Source organism: Thermobia domestica, chromosome 17 (assembly GCF_964235325.1).
Source record: "Thermobia domestica chromosome 17, izTheDome1.hap1.1, whole genome shotgun sequence".
NCBI lineage: Eukaryota > Metazoa > Arthropoda > Insecta > Zygentoma > Lepismatidae > Thermobia > Thermobia domestica.
Window position 1 is genome coordinate 148,732,225 of NC_137470.1, and position 21,001 is coordinate 148,753,225.

Sequence of the window (21,001 nt, forward strand, 5' to 3'; positions counted from 1 at the left end):
GAACTGTCTTGTGACTGCGGAGCAAGTGACGGAGGAACTCAATCAGCACCTCCCCCACCCTGTTTCGACAATCCCAGTCCGCGGCGAATTACATGACATGAACTTACGGGGTCGTGTTGCACGGGCCAAACCGCTCATCAGGGACCATAACGCTTTCGCACGCCGCAAATGGTGCAGTGACCATGCAACTTGGACCGTTGAGGACTGCAAACGTGTGATATAGTCGGATGAGTCATCCTTCACCCTATTCCCAACCATGGGCCGTGTTTGTGTGTGGAGAACGCCCAAAGAAGCTTATGATCTGCAGTGTCTCCGCCCAACTGTGAAACATGGCGGCGGCTCGGTGATACTGTGGGCCGCCATATCATGGTTTTCATTGGGCCACTGGTCACACTTAGCGGACGAATCACTGCCAACTATCATGTCGCAATTTTAGGAGACCACTTGCATCCTATGGTCCGGATGTTGTTCCCGGACAATGACGCCATCTTCCAGGATGATAATGCACCCATTCACACAGCTGGCGTTGTTGCAGCGTGGTTTGAGGAACATCGGGATGAAGTTCAACGCCTCCCCTGGCCCGCCCAATCCCCAGATCTCAACATAATTGAACATCTGTGGTCCGTCTTGGAAACACGACTCCGGCGACGATTTCCACCTCCATCTCCTATCACAGAACTGGCCGACGCCCTGCACGAGGAATGGTGTAAAATTCCACTTGCTATCATTCACGACCTCTGCCTCCATCCCACGTCGCATCAAGGCTGTTCTGAAGGTGAAAGGTGGCCCGACACCATTTTAATCTGGTAAGTTGCAATTTCGTTGAGGTGTTTCAATTTTTCTGATCACCATCTGTATATTGTAGTGCTAAAGAAAAGTAATGGCACTGATTTACTGTAGATCATGTACAATCTTAATGTAATTAGCAATTCATATTCCCTTACCGACCCACCAATATTCGCTGTTCATTTGTTTTCCCTGGTTTTCGAAGTCGTGAGCTGATATAGGACTTACAAATAGGTGTATTTCATTTGATTTATAAATATTATAATCAGAAAGGATCGGAATATATGATTAAGTTGTTGAAAAGGGAAACTCAAATAGCAAATAAAGATAAGAGAGAATCTTAGTTACATGAAAAGTGAAACATACACCAACCTATGCTTTATCTAGCGTAGGTATTGTTCGGAACCAAAAATGTGGATTTCATATCCATGCAATTAGGTTGAGAGTGGAAGCGATGAAATTACTTGACGCATCCATTAAGATTTCGGAAAGTGCACACTCCTGCGCCGTAGGCGCAAACTCCACGAGCTAATTTTCTGCCTTCGCTCTCTACAATGACCGAAGAGTAACTAAGCTAATCCTCATCCCAACATACCTACTATTTAGTGAGAGGTTACTAATTAGTAAGATTTAAGACATTAAGTGGTGATTTATGCTGAGAAAATTTTATAGTCATATCTCGCATGCCTTCCCTCAGCTTCATCTACACACATATTGCAAACGGAATACAGTAGACTCAAGAATATCCGGGCTAATGTGGCGGAAGGGCAGGCCGGATAACAAAAAAAGCCGGATAGGCCGGAGTACAGTCTACATGAAGCATACCCCAAGAACAATTGACGTATACAGTACCGTACAGTTATAAGCAGGTATAACTGAAGCGTACTGTATTGAGGTCCGTTACATATTGACGAAACAATGAACAAGGAGCAGAACGCTACTCTTTTCCTGTCACAACTTGTATTTTGCACATGACACGTAGGAGGATCGTAGCAAACGCCTGCTTCCAATGCCTTGGCAATGTTGCCAATGCAACGCCTTGCCTTCCTCAATTACGATACAAGAAAACTAGGCTGGATAGTACGGAAGTCGAATAGTCGTGAGCCGGATACTTATGAGTCTACTGCACATGTGAACTTCCTTAATTGGCATAGTTCGTTAAGTCAGTGGTTTTAACCAGTGTATCCCGAAACTTTAGACATCACGAAGCATTTAGTTAAAATCTATTTGGAGACATTACCAGTTAACGCCTCCAGAAGCATCAACACTTAAGATTTTAGTACTACATAGTCGGTACTTTATAGAAACTTATAGGCTTACACTAATATAGTCTATATTATTAATACAAAATATGCATTTATTCCGTTAACTCCGTGCCGTGTTTCTGACAATGAATTACGGATAGGTTAGGCTAGTTCAAGTTTGGTTTGGTTTAGTTTACTTAGTATGCCTACCTTGGTTTGATGAGACTGGGCTTATCGGAAATTAACCTAAAAACAAATATATCGTGATGTCGTTGGAGTTTAGTCAAGAAGGTTGCGAACCATTACCTTAAGTAAGCAAAACTTGTAATCGGTTGTGGGAATAGGACACGGTGACGAATTAATTAGATTTCGGAACGAAAATAATCAAAATTAAAAACTGAAAGAAAAAAATCTCAAAGTCGCGAAGTAAATAAATACACAAGATTGTTGCATCTTGATGATGTAATCCCTCACATTCAGGGACGTAATGAATCTCACACTCAGGGTGGAGTGTATACCTACTAAAAAATTTTTAGCATTGCGTCACTGATTACGATTTCATTTCAACGATTTCCTACAAAACATACTTTATACTCTATTATCTCAATATTCAAAAAAAATTTTTTAATCTGCCTTTTAAAACTAAAATACGTAAATATTAAAAACTCAATTCTGTAAATATATAAGGTAAGTTGGCGAGGGAGATCGGGGTTCGCTTTCTGGTGGGAACAAATGTGATTCAGATTTCATGTTAAAACTGTAGGTCCATATTTCATATAGCCTCGCTGCTAGAACGGACGCTAAACTAAATAAATTCAGAAAATTCTTCTACTACTTTGTGGCATAAAAAAGAGAAAACTATGCTCGTAACATAACCTTAAATGAAATATAAGGGAATGATTTATACTAGCGTCATCACAGAGAAAACGCAACCTTCCCAGATGACCTAATGGGTAGCACATGTGACGTTGCACGTGATCCCTGTTTCGATCACTTTCACAATCACTCACTTTCATTAATCATCCGTCACCTTTAGTCTAAAGTGCATAATCCTGGGACATTAAGATAAAAATGATTTAACAAAATACATATAGTGTACATTATAATTACATTACATTACCAATCTTTCGCAATTAATAAACCACAAGTCATTACACAAGCGTTGTTAGTAGTAAGTTTAGCGTCCAATTCAGGTCCGAGGCTATCTGAGACTTGGTTCTAGAGCTTTAACGTGGAATACGCATCACATGAGCTTCCACAAGATCCGAATGAACGGAGAGGGATGAGGAAGATTTCCCCTCTCCAAGTAATTTAATATTGTTCACTCTAAAGATAAACCGTATATAACTCTCAATCTTTGCCGTTACAGGGTACTAGTTTGAAGTGAGGTGATCCTGAACAAAAATTGACCTGATAGAGCATTTTCGTATTATGATTTATTACGATATTCGGCAAGGGTAAACACAGCAACAATGTGTTCGTCAGATAACTGCTACTTTTCCTGATGAAACCCCATCTCAGACAATTTACAGGTGGTTTCAGGAATTCACGTGTGGCCAGCTCAGCCTGACTGATCGGGATTGTGCAGGTCATTGTGCCAAAAAACGTTGCTGCTGTTCGTGAAATTATGAACACTGATCGGCATGTGACTTATCGCGAAATTCAGGAAATCTTAGGCATTGTTATGAGCCAAATACAAATAATATTGCACTATTATTTACGTGTGAAAAAACTTTGCACTCGTTGGATTCCACACAATTTAAGTCGCGCACAAAAGACGCCCGTGTGAAGTGGTGCAAAGTTATAACGAAACGGTTCAAGTCTGGATCATCTCGGTGTTTAACATTGGAGCAGGTGATGAAATTTGGATTTATACGTAAGAACCGGAAACAAAGCTGTGTGGGTGTTCCGCGAGAACCTAAACCAATCAAACTTGTTCAAGCACACTGTGCCTCCAAACAAACGATTGCATAAATTTCTGATAAATCAGGGCATATCGCAACTGTCCCACTGGAGAATCGCAGAACAGTCAATGCAGAATGGTACACAACCATATGCCTATCAGAAGTACTGAATGTGAGCAAACAGTTCAACCGCCGTATCATTCTGCATCACAACTATACCAGCTCGCGCACAGCAGCTACCACAAGTGATTTTCTGGACCAGGAAAGCGAAGTCATGACATCCGGCTTATTTCCCTGATTTAGTTCCCAGTGATTTCTTTTTGTTCCCAACAATAAAGAACATGTTGCGTGAGAAGCGCTTTTGCACCTCCAGAAGAAGCCATCGAGGCATACAAACTGCAGGTTTCACAGATACCAACCTCGGAGTGGCATACCTGTTTCAAGATTTGGTTTTATTGCATAAAAATGCACTGCTACTCAGGGGGAATACTTTCATAAAAAAAAAAAAAAATTGCACTTTTATGTTCTTGTGTTCTATCATTTTCCCGAAACTTTCAGTGCAACCCTCGTATTGCATCACAGATATAAATAGCTTTGATTGTATATCTAGAAAAGTCACTCTCGTAAGAAGCTTCATTTGAACCCTTCGAGTTACTGCACCTCCCACCTGGATACAGCAGGGTAAACGTACAGTCTCAAGCAGGCCCGAAACCAGCCAAATATGTTTGGAGGGACCATGAATATATGGGGGGGGGGTAAGTCATCAAAACTTACCTTACAAATATCTAAATTGTGTTTTCCGTATTGAGGTCTGGAGGGGCCACGAAAAGTTTAGGGGGCCAGTTGCCCGCTAGCCCCCCTCTAGTTGCGGGCCTGGTCTAAAAACAAAACACTAGAATGTGCGCAACTGGGGATCAAAACACATTAAACGGAATAGGAGAAATAATTCAAGTGAATCAACGCTTAGCATAGCGAGTTTTTGCATATTAGTTGCTTTGTTAACACCTAATTCCTTCTAGAAATTGTGAAACAAAACTATGAAGAAAAAATAACCGAATGAATCTCAAGGAACCGGAATAATTTTCGACTGATTAAACTAGTTATAAATTCTATAACTTACTGTTCCGTTGAAGTTCTCAACTCCAGCAAGTAGCCCTACACAAAAGCCAAACTAGGGAATTAAAAATTAGTTTTCTTTTTTCATGTCGCACAGCTACGACTTTAGGCCAAAAGAGACTGATGATTGATAGAAGTAAACGCGTTTGTGGAAGTAACTTAATTTGTTTCCACCCTCCCACCGAGAATTGAACGAGGGGCCACGTTCCCCAAGGCCACACGGAAATCACTAGACCAGCGGGGAAGACTACTAAAAATACAATGTAACAATATATTTAATGTAAAGTAGAAATCAAATTAGTGTAAAGAATTGAGAAGGAATATTATTCTAAATGCCAACAGGGTATATAATTAGTATGCTATTTAACGCAGTTCATCTGAAGTGGTGAGCTGTACACACCAATATCACGGAACGATTTTTATGACAGTGCCCTTAAACTATACCAACTAGAGAATTAGACCCAATTATCTTCGTGACATTAGGGAATGCAGGCAGGCGCATTAGCCCAGGTTGGGCATAGCTATAAAGAAAACACATGGAAACAAAGTAAAACATCTTTCAGTTTTACGTCCCGCTTGTAACCAGAGTGTTCTAGAAGGTAAAAACTGGGGGGATGCCCCGGGCTAGATCCGCCACTGCTTGTAACGTAATAAAATGTAATAATACAAGTAGTTGATTGATCAGATCTGGTTATACCGTGAACCACCACTCGTAAAACAACGAAAATACAGTTACCAACTGCAACTATGTGGTCTTCACGTTGCTGTTAGTAACCACATTATATCTTTACTATTACTTATCGATAATAACTGAATGTAACATGCTCTGTCTCATAACATCTATAGCATCTGTCCAAGTTAAAATTCAGTTGTTTTAAGTTTTTACCAGCCACAGAATATGAACCCAGTCCAATCCTACAAATGAAATCTTTAAGTTTTACGTCCCACGGTTATGCCGGTTAGGCTAAAGGAGACGGTGATAATGAGAGATGAGTGAAATGGTGGAATGAAGAAAGTGGGAGGAAACGGGAGAACCCCGAGAAAATCCACGAGCACGGTGTTTGTCCACCACAAGGTTCACTTGGCGGGGGGTGGGATCGAACCCGGGACCCCAAGCACCAGAGGTGAACGCTCTACCACTGAGCCACCGCGCCCCCTCCAATCCTACGAGTCTCACTGTGAAAGGTGAAATTAAAACTGCCTGGCATTCGAACCCACGTCAGGCATTTGTTTTAATGTCCGTTGCAGACTCTCGTGGCGGCTTGCGTGCATACCCATGGCTTTCAACTATGGTTTAATAATCAAATCAAGTGCGAAGACAAATACAAATCGCAAACACGCCAACTCTCCATATCAAGTTAACGCAGATGGGAAGGGAGGAATGTATACCTAAATTCCAAATTTCTGTATCCAAAATGATGAAAACATGTTTTAATTTTGAAAATTACGTTTTCTAGACCAAATATGAACTAACCAGAGATTTCAAGGAACCAGTTCGTCATAAGCTAGAACCATCGCACATCACTAACTATTCAAAATTATATTACTAATTTCTAGTATTTCAAACTACTAAGGCAAGGGAATGAGTTAATTTTTGTGGAAGCTAATTTGAGCTCACTTTACTTTCATATATACATACCAATAAGCTAAAAGTTTCAAGAAGGCCTGAAGATGGTCGAAAAGGGTTCTCAAGCCCTCCCCCCTGGCCTACATCTTAGCTACGGACATGACCGTGTTATACTACTCTATGTGAAGATACGTTCCTCTAACATAGGACATTTTTTTCGATTACTTACGTAAAGAAAAAATATTTTATGCAACCTATATACACCTTTGAGTAATTTCAAAATGCTCCAAGATTTCAAATGACTTAATCCAAGAAGTTATGAAATGAGAGCTCGGACCACGGTGACTCAGTGGTAGAGTGGTCACTTCTGACGTCAGGGATTCCTCCCTGTTCAATCCTTGTTCCAAGGTTAAGTTCCATAAACTACGTCGGTCCAGACCTACTATGTAAGTGAACGGGCAAAAATGCACTTTAAACAGAACATACATTGGAACCAATACTAAACAAAGCCCTGCGGGGTGTGTAACCCCGTTCGCTTGCTGTCACTCGCTTAGTTATATTTTGCTTAGTAACACTGGAGATCTTATATTTGCAGGATTGGGGTAGAAACTAAAAGATACCCAAAATCACTTGTTCTGCTCAAAGTGCACTCTTACCAGTGAACGAAAATTAAGCAAACCTAACCAAAATATATTTATACGTAATTATGCCAGTTTTTTTTTTTTTTTTTCATTTTTAATAGAACCACTGAATCGTAATAAAATAATCACCCTGGCTACTACTAACTAATCTTGACTCGCTATCGCTCACTTGGCATTACTATGTGAATTCGAATATTGAGCTTTGATAAAGAAAGTAACCATCCTGGGTACCAACTCTCGTTACTTATATGTGCGGACCAGCATTCTAGAACCTTCCCCGTAATTACTGTCAAAGTTGAAAAGCTGTTGGGGCTTAACGGAATAAATACACTATCCCCAAGTGCTTTGTGATGAACAAACACCATGCCCCTTTTTTCCTCAGAGTTCTCTCGTTTCCTCCCACTTTCGTTATTCCATCATAATCATTCATTTCATAATCAGTCTCCCTCAGCCCCAGTGCATAATCGTGGGACATTAAACGGATATAGTATACATGAAGCTGCATCAGTTCCCGAAGGAGCAGGACGCTCATACTTTTAGGGATTATTCATTATGTACGAACTCACAAAGGGGGTAACAAAGCGACTTTTATTTACTTATCGACTGATACGAAAATAAAAATGAACGTACCTGTACTTTATATCTGCATGTGTAGTGCCCTTATACTTTATCTATGACTATGTGTGTGGGGGGGAGGGGGGCGTTTAACGCATATCGTATGTCTTGCGCACATGGACACTTCTCACTATTGCACTACGAAGAAAATTTATGATATTTCATGTAGAAGTGGTAATAGAACACAGAAGAAACGCAGATAAGGGGGTTCTCATGTATACTATTACCCATTAAACTTTTTTTTTTTTTTTTAAATGAAAGATTAACATAGTCTACACAAACTGCTACTTCTACAAACATACCTTCATACATTTACGTAAATAAAAAAACAAACGAGCTTACGGAATCTCGCAGCACTGAGGTGAAAGTAAAACAAAACTAATTGAAATGTAAAATAGTAGATCTTCTAGTGCAGGAAAACCAACTTACTTGAAATCCTAGGTGAGTGACCACGATCAAAAACGCTTCCACTCTCCTTCTTATACTAATTTTGCACATCAAATGTCAAGCCAAGACGAAGCTAAGTCACTTCTATGCTACTGAATTCTGGGTAATACAAACATAATGACAACCCGCCCGCTAATGCTACCAATGAAAAAGATCCACCAGTTAGTAACCCCTACGGGCAATTTTACTATTGGGCAATGGAAATAAAAAAAATGCTTTTTACGTCAAGCAACTGATAGCAGACACTGATATATTATTTGTTTTTTCTGTTGTTTTTTTTAAACCTTTCAATACCCACGTATTTTTTCTGTAGTGGGACTGGGTTGTCAGTACACAAGATATACATGGAAAGATACAACACCGAGACTACATTAGACGTAGATCCCTAGCTTTAATTCAAACCACATTAGAGAGCACGGTGGCTTAGTGGTAGATCGCTTGTCTCTGTGGCGTGAGGTCCCTTGTTCGATCCTCGACCAAGTAAGTTTGTGGTGGGCAACATCGTGTGCGTGGGTTTTCTCGGGGTACTCCTTTTCCTCCAACATTCTCATTCCATCAATTCTTCCATCATTCACTTGCTTTGTTCATCGTCTCCCTTACCTTAGCGGACATAAGTACGGGACGTTAAACTGAAAGATTTCATTTCAATTCATTTCATTTCATTTTTCAAACCACAGTACCTACCATCGAGAATCAAACCTGGTCCTCTGCATAGGCAGCGAAGTTCTAACTACTTGGCCACGAGGAATCCCATCGATGTATGTTTGGTTTGGTCAACAACATATTTTCCTCTTTTACTTCTTTCTTTAGTGGTTGAATAATAATAATAATAATAATAATAATAATAATAATAATAATAATAATAATAATAATAATAATAATAATAATAATGAGTTCCTTCGTGGTTAAGCGGTTAGCGTACGCGCCTTTGGCGTGAGAAACCCGGATTCGATTCCTGCCGGGAGCTCATGTGGTTCGGATTCCACGATAATCAGTAGGTCCCGTCTCATATAGTCTCGCTGCTAAAAGGGACGTTAAACTCAAAATCAACTCAACTCAATAATAGTAATAACATACATCCAGAAATGCTTTAACGGTGGCTGCAAATCGGATGATTAATATGTATGCTTCATGTGCATAAAACAAAACCTAATAGATGACTAGTTAGCTTCCATGGGCACGTTGTACGTTACAGAAGGATCAATATTATAAACGTAATTTGGAAGATGGTATAAATATAAAGAAGAAGGCAACAATGTAAGCCTGGTATCTTATGCGTTCATCACAGGGATGATACTGCATTGTAATATACATGGAATATAGGAATAGTCTATAGTTGTTTTGAGACATCGGAGAACACCAGTATGTGACGTAAAATAAAGTGATAAACAATTCCGCTTTTTTCGCCTGTGATCAGTACTCCAACTAAGATTTTTTTAAAGAAAAAAAGATACATTGGTACGATGGCGTCAACTGCCGTGTCCCCGTACGAATCCTTCCATTTAACACAATGCTTCTTAACGAGTGCCGGGTACTAAGAGTTGTTCGAGACAGTTGTTCCAAAGCTAACGGTGGCGGCGACTGTTTTAGAGGAAGCAACTACAGTTGCCCCGTACAAAAGCTCCAATTTAAGCAATACTTCACAAGCAGTGACATAGCTCGGTGGTTGCGTGTTAAAAGGACATTAGAAGAACTAAAACGCTAAAATGACGTAATCGAATTTTCCGAAGAAATAAAATAAATTTCGATGATTTTTTCCAAACCAAACTTTGACTTTCCGCTGAATAAAATGAAATCTTTAAGTTTAACGCCCCACGGATATGCCGGTTAGGCTAAAGGAGACGGTAATAATGAGAAATGAGTGAAATGGTGAAATGAAGAAAGTGGGAGGAAACGGGAGAACAACGAGAAAACCCAAGAGCACGGTGTTTGTCCACCACAAAGTCCACACGGCGCGAGCTGAGATCGAACCAGGGTCCCCAAGCACCGGAGGTGAACACTCTACCACTGATCCCTCCTCCCCGCTGAATAAAGTCGAAGTCACTACTCCAAAAATGAAATTAAATGAAATCTCTAAGTTTTACATCCCACGGTTATGCTGGCTAGGCTAAAGGAGACAGTGATGATGAGAGATGAGTGAAATGGTGGAATGAAGAAAGTGGGAGGAAACGGGAGAACCCCGAGAAAAAACATGAACACATTTGTCCACCACAAAGCTCACTTGGCGCGAGTTGGGATCGAACCAAAGACCCCATGCACCAGAGGTAAACGCCCTACCACTAACCCATCATGGCCTCTATTAATAAAATTGCAAACCTTTATTCATGTTATAAGTGTACAGCATACAGTACATATATACATTGTATTATTTATACCTTTTATAAACCATGAGTTGTGAATAATGCCACGGACCTTCTAACGTCGTAAATATATTTCACGTGAATTACTTTTCTATATTGAAAGTATTTATGACGAAAACCTATCAACATAATATTTTCAGATTTGAAACGTCCAAAACTGGAATGTTACGCGCTTAAAAGTAGGTCAGATAAGCTAGCAAATTTGCATGCATAGTAAAACTAAGTAAAGTTGACTGATAATAATTTCCGCCCCATCACATTTGGTGCTTTAACTCTCTGTGCTACTCGCCTGTTTTCACAAATTGATTCCCTCTCTTCACAGTGTTTCACGAAACAAATCTTGGACTCGGTAGAATTCTCACCTCTGACGCGTTGGGTCCATGGGTCGATTCCAGCTACTGTCAAGTGAGCTTATGGTGGGCAAACACTGTGTGCGTGATTACTCTTTAAGATTCTCCCGTTCCATCCCACTTTCTTTTTGCAACCAATATCACCTATCTCATCATCACCTTGGTGGATAATCGCAGGACGTTAAAAAAAGCTTTTGTGAAAATATTCTAGCAAAAATGGCTAACAGTCTTTTAGACTACACGAAGTCGCTATTCGCGCTGAAAGCGGTTTCTAAGCAAACATGTTATGAAGTTATGAGATTTACTGTGTTATGTTATAGTAAATCTCCTCCGAGGAAGGGACCGTCTAAAAAGAAATAAATAAACACAACATTTACTTTGTGCACCTTGAAATGTAGAAAAAGTTTATACGCGCCAATGTTCAAAGAATTCTCAAAATTCAGATTCGCCCATTCCTTTCTTCTTAACTAACGGGTTACAATAGGAAGATTTGCAACCAGAAGTCACGTTAACATGTTAGTAATTTATTAAGCTTAAAGCGAGTTATACTAAAGTAATCGGTAATTAAAGTAATATTTAAGTAATGTTATACTTAACTATTGTACTTACTCAGGCTCTTGTTTCCTTCCTTTGTTCTTTTTACCTGTAAACAAATCTCGTTCAGTAAATGACTCTTCTTCTTCTTCTTGTTCTTCTTCACCAATTTAATGCCCGAGGCAACAAATATCGTTGGATAGTTAGTAAATATATGAAGCGTATAATAAATTAATAAGATCGTGTTACGTAGTAAAGTATTAAAAGTATAAGGTAGAAGATATAAAATGAGGGGTGTTACAACCTCCACACCGTGACACGATATGCATAAACCGACTCGCAAGAAAACGACAGTTGTTCTTTGTTCAATGACGTCACTCATGATGAAAGAAAGAACTGTCCATGGGTGGTCAGAATCTCACATACAGATGGATGTATGAAATATATAGCTGACGTATATAATATACGTATACATATGTAATATACGGAAGTTTGTTCGATGTCAGACATCCTGCAGCGACATGATGTAATATCTAAGTGAGAAAAAGGCAGTAGTTATGTAGTATATGGATAACGTATGCTCCATACAGATTTCCGTACTAAACGTAAGGATTCCATATATTTGTACAACATACCGCTGTCCGGATAACGGATTTTTCTCAGTGTGGTGAGAGGCAAGAGGACTCACCTAAAACAAGCACCCCGATGGTGAGAGGCAAGGGGACTCACCTAAAACAAGCAGCCCCATGGTGAGAGGCAAGGGAACTCACATTAAAAAAGCACCCCGAAGGGAACAAATTACTACTACGTCCACGTCGTTGTTCCTGGGTAACGCTAAAAGTAGTTTTAATTGTCGAGTTTATTTTCAAAACGGATCTTGTCCATTTTTTCTTTTTTAAATTGAGATATCAGTAGCTTTGAAATCTTTGAGGTCGTATCTTTCTGTTTATGAATTGGTTTCTTGCCAAAACTGTCTAAAACATTTTTTAAAAAAAAGTAATTTGAAAAGTAGGTTATTGTTCATAAGTGATATTGTCCACAACAACATGGCGCACTGATAAGGAAAGGGTTTTTTAATTCCAAAACGGCTCTTTCTATAACCATTGAATGACTAGTTGCCATTTTCGGTTCAAATTGTCTTTTGTCCCAATGCTATGCATTGCATCAGCAAGCAAGATAATAGTGATAAACAATTAAATTTCACGGGATTTACATTCATTTCTCCTTCAAGAAAGAATATTGTGTTATCACCGGCTATAACTGAAAATTTGATAAGGTTTTAACGATAAGGTTGGTTTTATTTACTACGACGCCATTGTTGGAGAAGCAAAAGTAGCTTGAAGAGTGTAATGAAATCACTCTGTCCTATTAAAAAGAAGCTTTCCGGCGTAAATGTCCACGGAGATGGAAAGATTAAAAGATTTGAAAGAGGAGAATGTTATTATTACACCAAGTCCACCTGGAAACGGCAGGAAGAAAATGCGTAATCCTGACAAGTGGAAAAGCAAAACGTAAAAAGAGTCAACCTATTCACCCAAATGTTTGCACGAAACACTTTAACTGTAACCATGTAGGAGGAAAGACTTAGATGTACAGAAATGTGTATGCAAGATATTTGCAAATTTCACCAATGCTCCTATTTGGTTAAAAATAAAATAATCCAAGACAATTTCATATTAAAGCATACGAAACCTTCAACACCACAACGAAAAAGACCAAAGAACAACAGGGAAGAAGCAACACAGCTTTGGATTCGATATTACGATCCGAAATGTGATAGTGACATCAAAACACTGCTGATAGTGTGTAAGATTTTTTTTGTTGTGTGTTAGGAGTATCTGAGAAACGGTTTAAGCTAATATGTAAACGGAATTTTGAAAGTGGATAGCTGGCATCAGAAAACAGAGGAGGAGACCATAAGTCCCATATGTTTGAAGCCAAGAAGAAAACTGTTAAAACATTTATTGAAAGACCAGGCCCGTATTTAGGTAAGTGCTATTCTATGCTCGAGCACAGGGCGGCAGAATTTATTGGGCGGCAAAATTTTGGAATTTCTCTAAGATTCACAATAAAGTAATATTTAAAACTAGCAATCTGCAGAGTCCCGCGCAAGGGCGAGAAAATATGTTAAAAAAGTCATCCTTTCCCACCCCATTCCAAGCGGTGAGGATGAACTTAAAACATCATGAAAAATGATACCGTTAAACTTAGTGACCTCGAAAACTATGAATTCAACACTAATATCTGTCGTTTTCGATTACTTTTAAAATCTCGCCCCCTTCCTGGGGAGTGGAATATGACCTTGAAGTTGAAATGTATTAAAGCTGCCGTTATACATCTCAGCGACTCCCCACCCAAATAACTGAATTCAACTATAATAATATTGGTCGTTTTTGAGGGGGCGGCAAAATTGTGCGTAAAGGCAGCAAAAGGGCACATAGGCGCACAATATTATAAAAACGGGCCTGTGAAAGACTAATTCCTGTACAGAAACATTATTGCAGACGAGAAAATGGAAAGAAGCATTAGCTGCCAAGTTACTTGTCTGTAGCAAAACTTCACCAACTGTACAATAACGATGTGGAAAACGATCTTCGGGTTCCATACTCTTATTTGTAACTGAATACAATATAAGTTTTGGAAGTCCTGTTATAAATAAATGTTCGAAATGTATGCAGTTTGAGTTGAGACTTCAATCAGGGAATACCTCTTGTGAAACTGAATTTTTGATACATAAGAGAAAGGTGAAGCCTTTCATTCCTTATTGAAAAGTAGAAACAATGATGCAATCACTTTATTATTCGACTCGCAAAAGAATCATGTTCTTCCTCGAGTTCCAGATCAAACCGCCTATTACAGCAGCACAATTTTAGTTGTTTAATTTTACGATTTACGAAGGAAAGTCAACCGATAGGCAAACAAAGAAGAAATTGTTTACACAGTATATTATTGGACAGAAGCACACGTAGCCAAAGGATCATCGGAAATTGCATCAGTAGTGTTTCATCGTCTGCAAAACACGTCATGTGAAGGCGTATCAGAAATTCGACACTTTGTATATGGATATGCAAGGCAGAATAAGAACTCTGCTAAGATTTGCATCTTGTTCCATTGGCTGAATGAATGCACTATATCTAACTTCTCCAGGACACTCCTATCTCACTTCTCATCGTGTTTTATAATAGGATTGAGCTTGAGCTTAAGGGTCGTGATACAATGATACAGCCTAAAGGATATGCTAAAGTGTTCCGTAATCATAAATAGTAATCGAGATGTTTGACGAAACTGCCTTGTACAACTGGAAATAAGTATAGTAAGAAAATATGAAAAATCCAAATGAATGGCACTTCAAATTCCACAACTGTTAAAATAAAAGTTATGTTCTTGCAACAGTACCAACTTCACCCATTGCAGTAAGGGGTTCGTATTTAAGATTTCAAAGTTGCCCTCCTCCCACCCCAGGGGGTGGGGGCAGGGACTCCAGTGTGGTATCATTGGATGTCCCCCTTTGAGGTGAACAACTTTTATTACAACTTTTTCAAAATCCGATTTTTAGTTTTCCAGATATTCAAAAAAACAGTTTTAAATGCCTCATTTTTCAAATGTTTGTGAGTCATTTTGATTTTTGTCGATTACAGCGCCATCTATCACGCAACGAAAAAAATTTTCAATACAAAAGTTACGTATTTTTTCACGGAGAATCAGAATATGGAATAAAAAATGGGGGTTCGTATTTAAGATTTCAAAGTTGGCCCCCATACCGTCCCCCCGGGGTGGGGGCAGGGATTGAGTGTGGTATCATTGGATGTCACCCTTCGAGGCGAACAACTTTTATTACAACTTTTTTAAAATCCGATTTGTAGTTTTCCAGATATTCAAAAAACAGTTTTAAATGCCTCATTTTTCAAATGTTTGTGAGCCATTTTGATTTTTGTCGATTACAGCGCCATCTATCACGCAACGAAAAAAATGTTCAACACAAAAGTTACGTATTTTTTTACGGAGAATCAGAATATGGAATAAAAAATGGGGGTTGCTATTTAAGATTTCAAAGTTGCCCCCCTCCAGCCCCCGGGGGTTGGAGGCAGGAGGTCGAGTGTGGTATCATTGGATGCCCCCTTCGAGACGAACAACTTTTATTACAACTTTTTCAAAATCCGATTTGTAGTTTTCCAAATATTACAAAAAAAACAGTTTTAAATGCCTCACCCGGTACAGTTTATACTATGCGCCATAAATGGACTAATTCTATTTCACTAGAATTATGAATAATAAATCTACAGTCAGAAATAATCTCTGTCATCTGGCAAATCCATAGTAATTTTGTGCAAACAAATTAAGTAGCACTGCAATCTTTTAAACCGGAAATTGCTAGAATTTTCTTAGTCCTCAATATTTGTTTTAAGTTTAATGTCTTAACTTTCAATTTCGAGAATTACATCCCGGAAGTGATTTCTTATTCTGTATTGTACAGTCTATACTATGCGGCACAAATATACTAATTCTATTTCAAAATATTTATAAATAATAACTATGTAGTCAGAAATAATTCCTGTCATCTTGTGAATCCGTGGTAATTTCATGCAAACCGAGTGAGTAGCACTGCCATATTTTAAACCGGAAATTGCTAGAATTTTCTTAGTCCTCATTATTTCTTCCTAGTTAAATGGCTTAACTTTCAGTTTTCAGAATTAGCTCCGAGAAGTGATTTCTTATTCTGTATTATAGAGTCTAAACTGTACGGCACAAATATATTTATACTAATTCTATTTCACTACAATTATGAATAATAAAAGTGCAGTTACAAAAAAAAAAAAAAAACTGTCATCTGGTAAAACCATAGTAATCTTATCCAAACCGAATGGGTAGCACTGCCATCTTTTAAACCGTAAATTCTTAGGATTTTCTTAGTCCTTAATATTAGTTTCTAGTTAAATGGCTTAACTTTCAGTTTTGGGAATTAACTCCCAGAAGCGATTTCTTATTCTGTATTCTACAGTCTTTACTAAGCGGCAGAAATATACTAATTCTATTTCACTACAATTATGAAGAATAACTGTGCAATCAGAAATAATCCATGTCTTCTGCTGAATGCCCAGTAATTTTTTTCGAAACCGAGTGAGTAGCTCTGCCATCTTTTAGCTATTATGAATAATAACTGTGCAGTGAGAAAAAAATCCCTGTCATCTTGCGAATCCCTAGTAATTTTATCCAAACCGAGTAAGTAACACTGCCATGTTTTAAACCGGAAGTTGTTAGGATTTTCTTAGTCCTCAATATTAGTTTCTAGTTAAATGGCTTAACTTTCAGTTTTGGGAATTAACTCCCAGAAGCGATTTCTTATTCTGTATTCTACAGTCTTTACTAAGCGGCAGAAATATACTAATTCTATTTCACTACAATTATGAAGAATAACTGTGCAATCAGAAATAATCCATGTCTTCTGCTGAATGCCCAGTAATTTTATACAAACCGAGTGAGTAGCTCTGCCATCTTTTAAACAGGAAATTGGTAGGATTTTGTTAGTTTTCAATATTTGTTTCCAGTTTAATGGCTTAACTTTCAATTTTGAGAATTAGCTCCTAGAATTGATTTCTAATTCTGTATTGTACAGTCTATACTATCCGGCACAAATATACTAATTCTATTTCACTATAATTATGAATAATAACTGTGGAGTAAGAAATAATCTCTGTCATCTGCTAAATCCATTGTAATATTATCCAAACCGAGTGAGTAGAACTGCCTTCTTTTAAACCGGAAATTGTTAGGATCTTCATAGTCCTAAATATTTGTTTCTAGTTAAATTGCTTAATTTTCAGTTTTGAGAATTAGCTCCAGGAAATATTTTCTTTATTCTGTACTGTGCAGTACATACTATGCGGCCGAAATATCCTAAGTCTATTTCGCTACAATTATGAAGAATAACTTCGCAGTCAGAAATAATCCATGTCTTCTGCTAAATCCATTGTAATTTTATACAAACCGAGTAAGTTGCAGTGCCATCTGTTAAACCGGAAATTGCTTGGATTTTCTTAGTCCTCGATATTTGTTTCTAGATAAAGGGCTTAACTTTCAAGTTTTTAGAACTAGCTTCCAGAAGTGATTTCTTATTCTGTATTATAGAGTCTATACTATGCGGAAGAAATACACCAATTCTATTTCACTACAATTATGAATAATAACTGTGCAGTCACAAATAATCCCTGTAATCAGGTAAATCCATTGTAATTTTATCCAAACCGAGTGAGTAACACTGCCATCTTTTATGCCGGAAATTGCTAGGATTCTCTTAGTCCTCGATATTTGTTTCTACTTAAAGGGCTTAACTTTCAAGTTTTTAGAATTAACTTCTAGAAGTGATTTCTTATTCTGTATTATAGAGTCTATACTATGCGGAAGAAATACACCAATTCTATTTCACTACAATTATGAATAATAACTGTGCAGTCAGAAATAATCCATGTCTTCTGCTAAATCCATTGTAATTTTATACAAACCGAGTAAGTTGCAGTGCCATCTGTTAAACCGGAAATTGCTTGGATTTTCTTAGTCCTCGATATTTGTTTCTAGATAAAGGGCTTAACTTTCAAGTTTTTAGAACTAGCTTCCAGAAGTGATTTCTTATTCTGTATTATAGAGTCTATACTATGCGGAAGAAATACACCAATTCTATTTCACTACAATTATGAATAATAACTGTGCAGTCACAAATAATCCCTGTAATCAGGTAAATCCATTGTAATTTTATCCAAACCGAGTGAGTAACACTGCCATCTTTTATGCCGGAAATTGCTAGGATTCTCTTAGTCCTCGATATTTGTTTCTACTTAAAGGGCTTAACTTTCAAGTTTTTAGAATTAACTTCTAGAAGTGATTTCTTATTCTGTATTATAGAGTCTATACTATGCGGAAGAAATACACCAATTCTATTTCACTACAATTATGAATAATAACTGTGCAGTCAGAAATAATCCATGTCTTCTGCTAAATCCATTGTAATTTTATACAAACCGAGTAATTTGCAGTGCCATCTGTTAAACCGGAAATTGCTAGGATTTTCTTAGTCCTCGATATTTGTTTCTAGATAAAGGGCTTAACTTTCAAGTTTTTAGAACTAGCTTCCAGAAGTGATTTCTTATTCTGTATTATAGAGTCTATACTATGCGGAAGAAATACACCAATTCTGTTTCACTACAATTATGAATAATAACTGTGCAGTCACAAATAATCCCTGTAATCAGGTAAATCCATTGTAATTTTATCCAAACCGAGTGAGTAACACTGCCATCTTTTATGCTGGAAATTGCTAGGATTCTCTTAGTCCTCGATATTTGTTTCTACTTAAAGGGCTTAACTTTCAAGTTTTTAGAATTAACTTCTAGAAGTGATTTCTTATTCTGTATTATAGAGTCTATACTATGCGGAAGAAATACACCAATTCTATTTCACTACAATTATGAATAATAACTGTGCAGTCAGAAATAATCCATGTCTTCTGCTAAATCCATTGTAATTTTATCCAAACCGAGTAAGTTGCAGTGCCATCTGTTAAACCGGAAATTGCTAGGATTTTCTTAGTCCTCGATATTTGTTTCTAGATAAAGGGCTTAACTTTCAAGTTTTTAGAACTAGCTTTCAGAAGTGATTTCTTATTCTGTATTATAGAGTCTATACTATGCGGAAGAAATACACCAATTCTATTTCACTACAATTATTAATAATAACTGTGCAGTCACAAATAATCCCTGTAATCAGGTAAATCCATAGTAATTTTATCCAAACCGAGTGAGTAACACTGCCATCTTTTATGCCAGAAATTGCTAGGATTCTCTTAGTCCTCGATATTTGTTTCTAGATAAAGGGCTTAACTTTCAAGTTTTTAGAATTAACTTCTAGAAGTGATTTCTTATTCTGTATTATAGAGTCTATACTATGCGGAAGAAATACACCAATTCTATTTCACTACAATTATGAATAATAACTGTGCAGTCAGAAATAATCCATGTCTTCTGCTAAATCCATTGTAATTTTATCCAAACCGAGTAAATTGCAGTGCCATCTGTTAAACCGGAAATTGCTAAGATTTTCTTAGTCCTCGATATTTGTTTCTAGATAAAGGGCTTAACTTTCAAGTTTTTAGAACTAGCTTTCAGAAGTGATTTCTTATTCTGTATTATAGAGTCTATACTATGCGGAAGAAATACACCAATTCTATTTCACTACAATTATGAATAATAACTGTGCAGTCAGAAATAATCCATGTCTTCTGCTAAATCCATTGTAATTTTATACAAACCGAGTAAGTTGCAGTGCCATCTGTTAAACCGGAAATTGCTAGGATTTTCTTAGTCCTCGATATTTGTTTCTAGATAAAGGGCTTAACTTTCAAGTTTTTAGAACTAGCTTCCAGAAGTGATTTCTTATTCTGTATTATAGAGTCTATACTATGCGGAAGAAATACACCAATTCTATTTCACTACAATTATGAATAATAACTGTGCAGTCAGAAATAATCCCTGTAATCAGGTAAATCCATTGTAATTTTATCCAAACCGAGTGAGTAACACTGCCATCTTTTATGCCGGAAATTGCTAGGATTCTCTTAGTCCTCGATATTTGTTTCTACTTAAAGGGCTTAACTTTAAAGTTTTTAGAATTAACTTCTAGAAGTGATTTCTTATTCTGTATTATAGAGTCTATACTATGCGGAAGAAATACACCAATTCTATTTCACTACAATTATGAATAATAACTGTGCAGTCAGAAATAATCCATGTCTTCTGCTAAATCCATTGTAATTTTATACAAACCGAGTAATTTGCAGTGCCATCTGTTAAACCGGAAATTGCTAGGATTTTCTTAGTCCTCGATATTTGTTTCTAGATAAAGGGCTTAACTTTCAAGTTTTTAGAACTAGCTTCCAGAAGTGATTTCTTATTCTGTATTATAGAGTCTATACTATGCGGAAGAAATACACCAATTCTGTTTCACTACAATTATGAATAATAACTGTGCAGTCACAAATAATCCCTGTAATCAGGTAAATCCATTGTAATTTTATCCAAACCGAGTGAGTAACACTGCCATCTTTTATGCTGGAAATTGCTAGGATTCTCTTAGTCCTCGATATTTGTTTCTACTTAAAGGGCTTAACTTTCAAGTTTTTAGAATTAACTTCTAGAAGTGATTTCTTATTCTGTATTATAGAGTCTATACTATGCGGAAGAAATACACCAATTCTATTTCACTACAATTATGAATAATAACTGTGCAGTCAGAAATAATCCATGTCTTCTGCTAAATCCATTGTAATTTTATCCAAACCGAGTAAGTTGCAGTGCCATCTGTTAAACCGGAAATTGCTAGGATTTTCTTAGTCCTCGATATTTGTTTCTAGATAAAGGGCTTAACTTTCAAGTTTTTAGAACTAGCTT

The 21,001-nt window shown here is 37.4% G+C and overlaps 1 protein-coding gene across 7 annotated transcripts in view; it reads right to left on the minus strand.

Moving 5' to 3' along the window:
• The window catches only part of LOC145674396 (uncharacterized), a 33,413-nt gene extending 21,452 nt beyond the window's left edge, over positions 1-11,961 (minus strand). For 2 of the 7 annotated variants that reach the window (XM_081744394.1, XM_081744390.1), the window contains exon 1: positions 11,640-11,961. In XM_081744394.1, the coding sequence (XP_081600520.1) occupies positions 11,640-11,946 (307 nt within the window). In that variant the 5' untranslated portion in view covers positions 11,947-11,961. Of the gene's footprint in view, positions 1-8,175; positions 8,201-8,302; positions 8,453-11,639 lie in introns of those variants that run through there. The other 5 variants (XM_081744392.1, XM_081744391.1, XM_081744397.1 and 2 more) reach the window with 5 other exon arrangements.
• Positions 11,962-21,001: the final 9,040 nt, after the last annotated feature.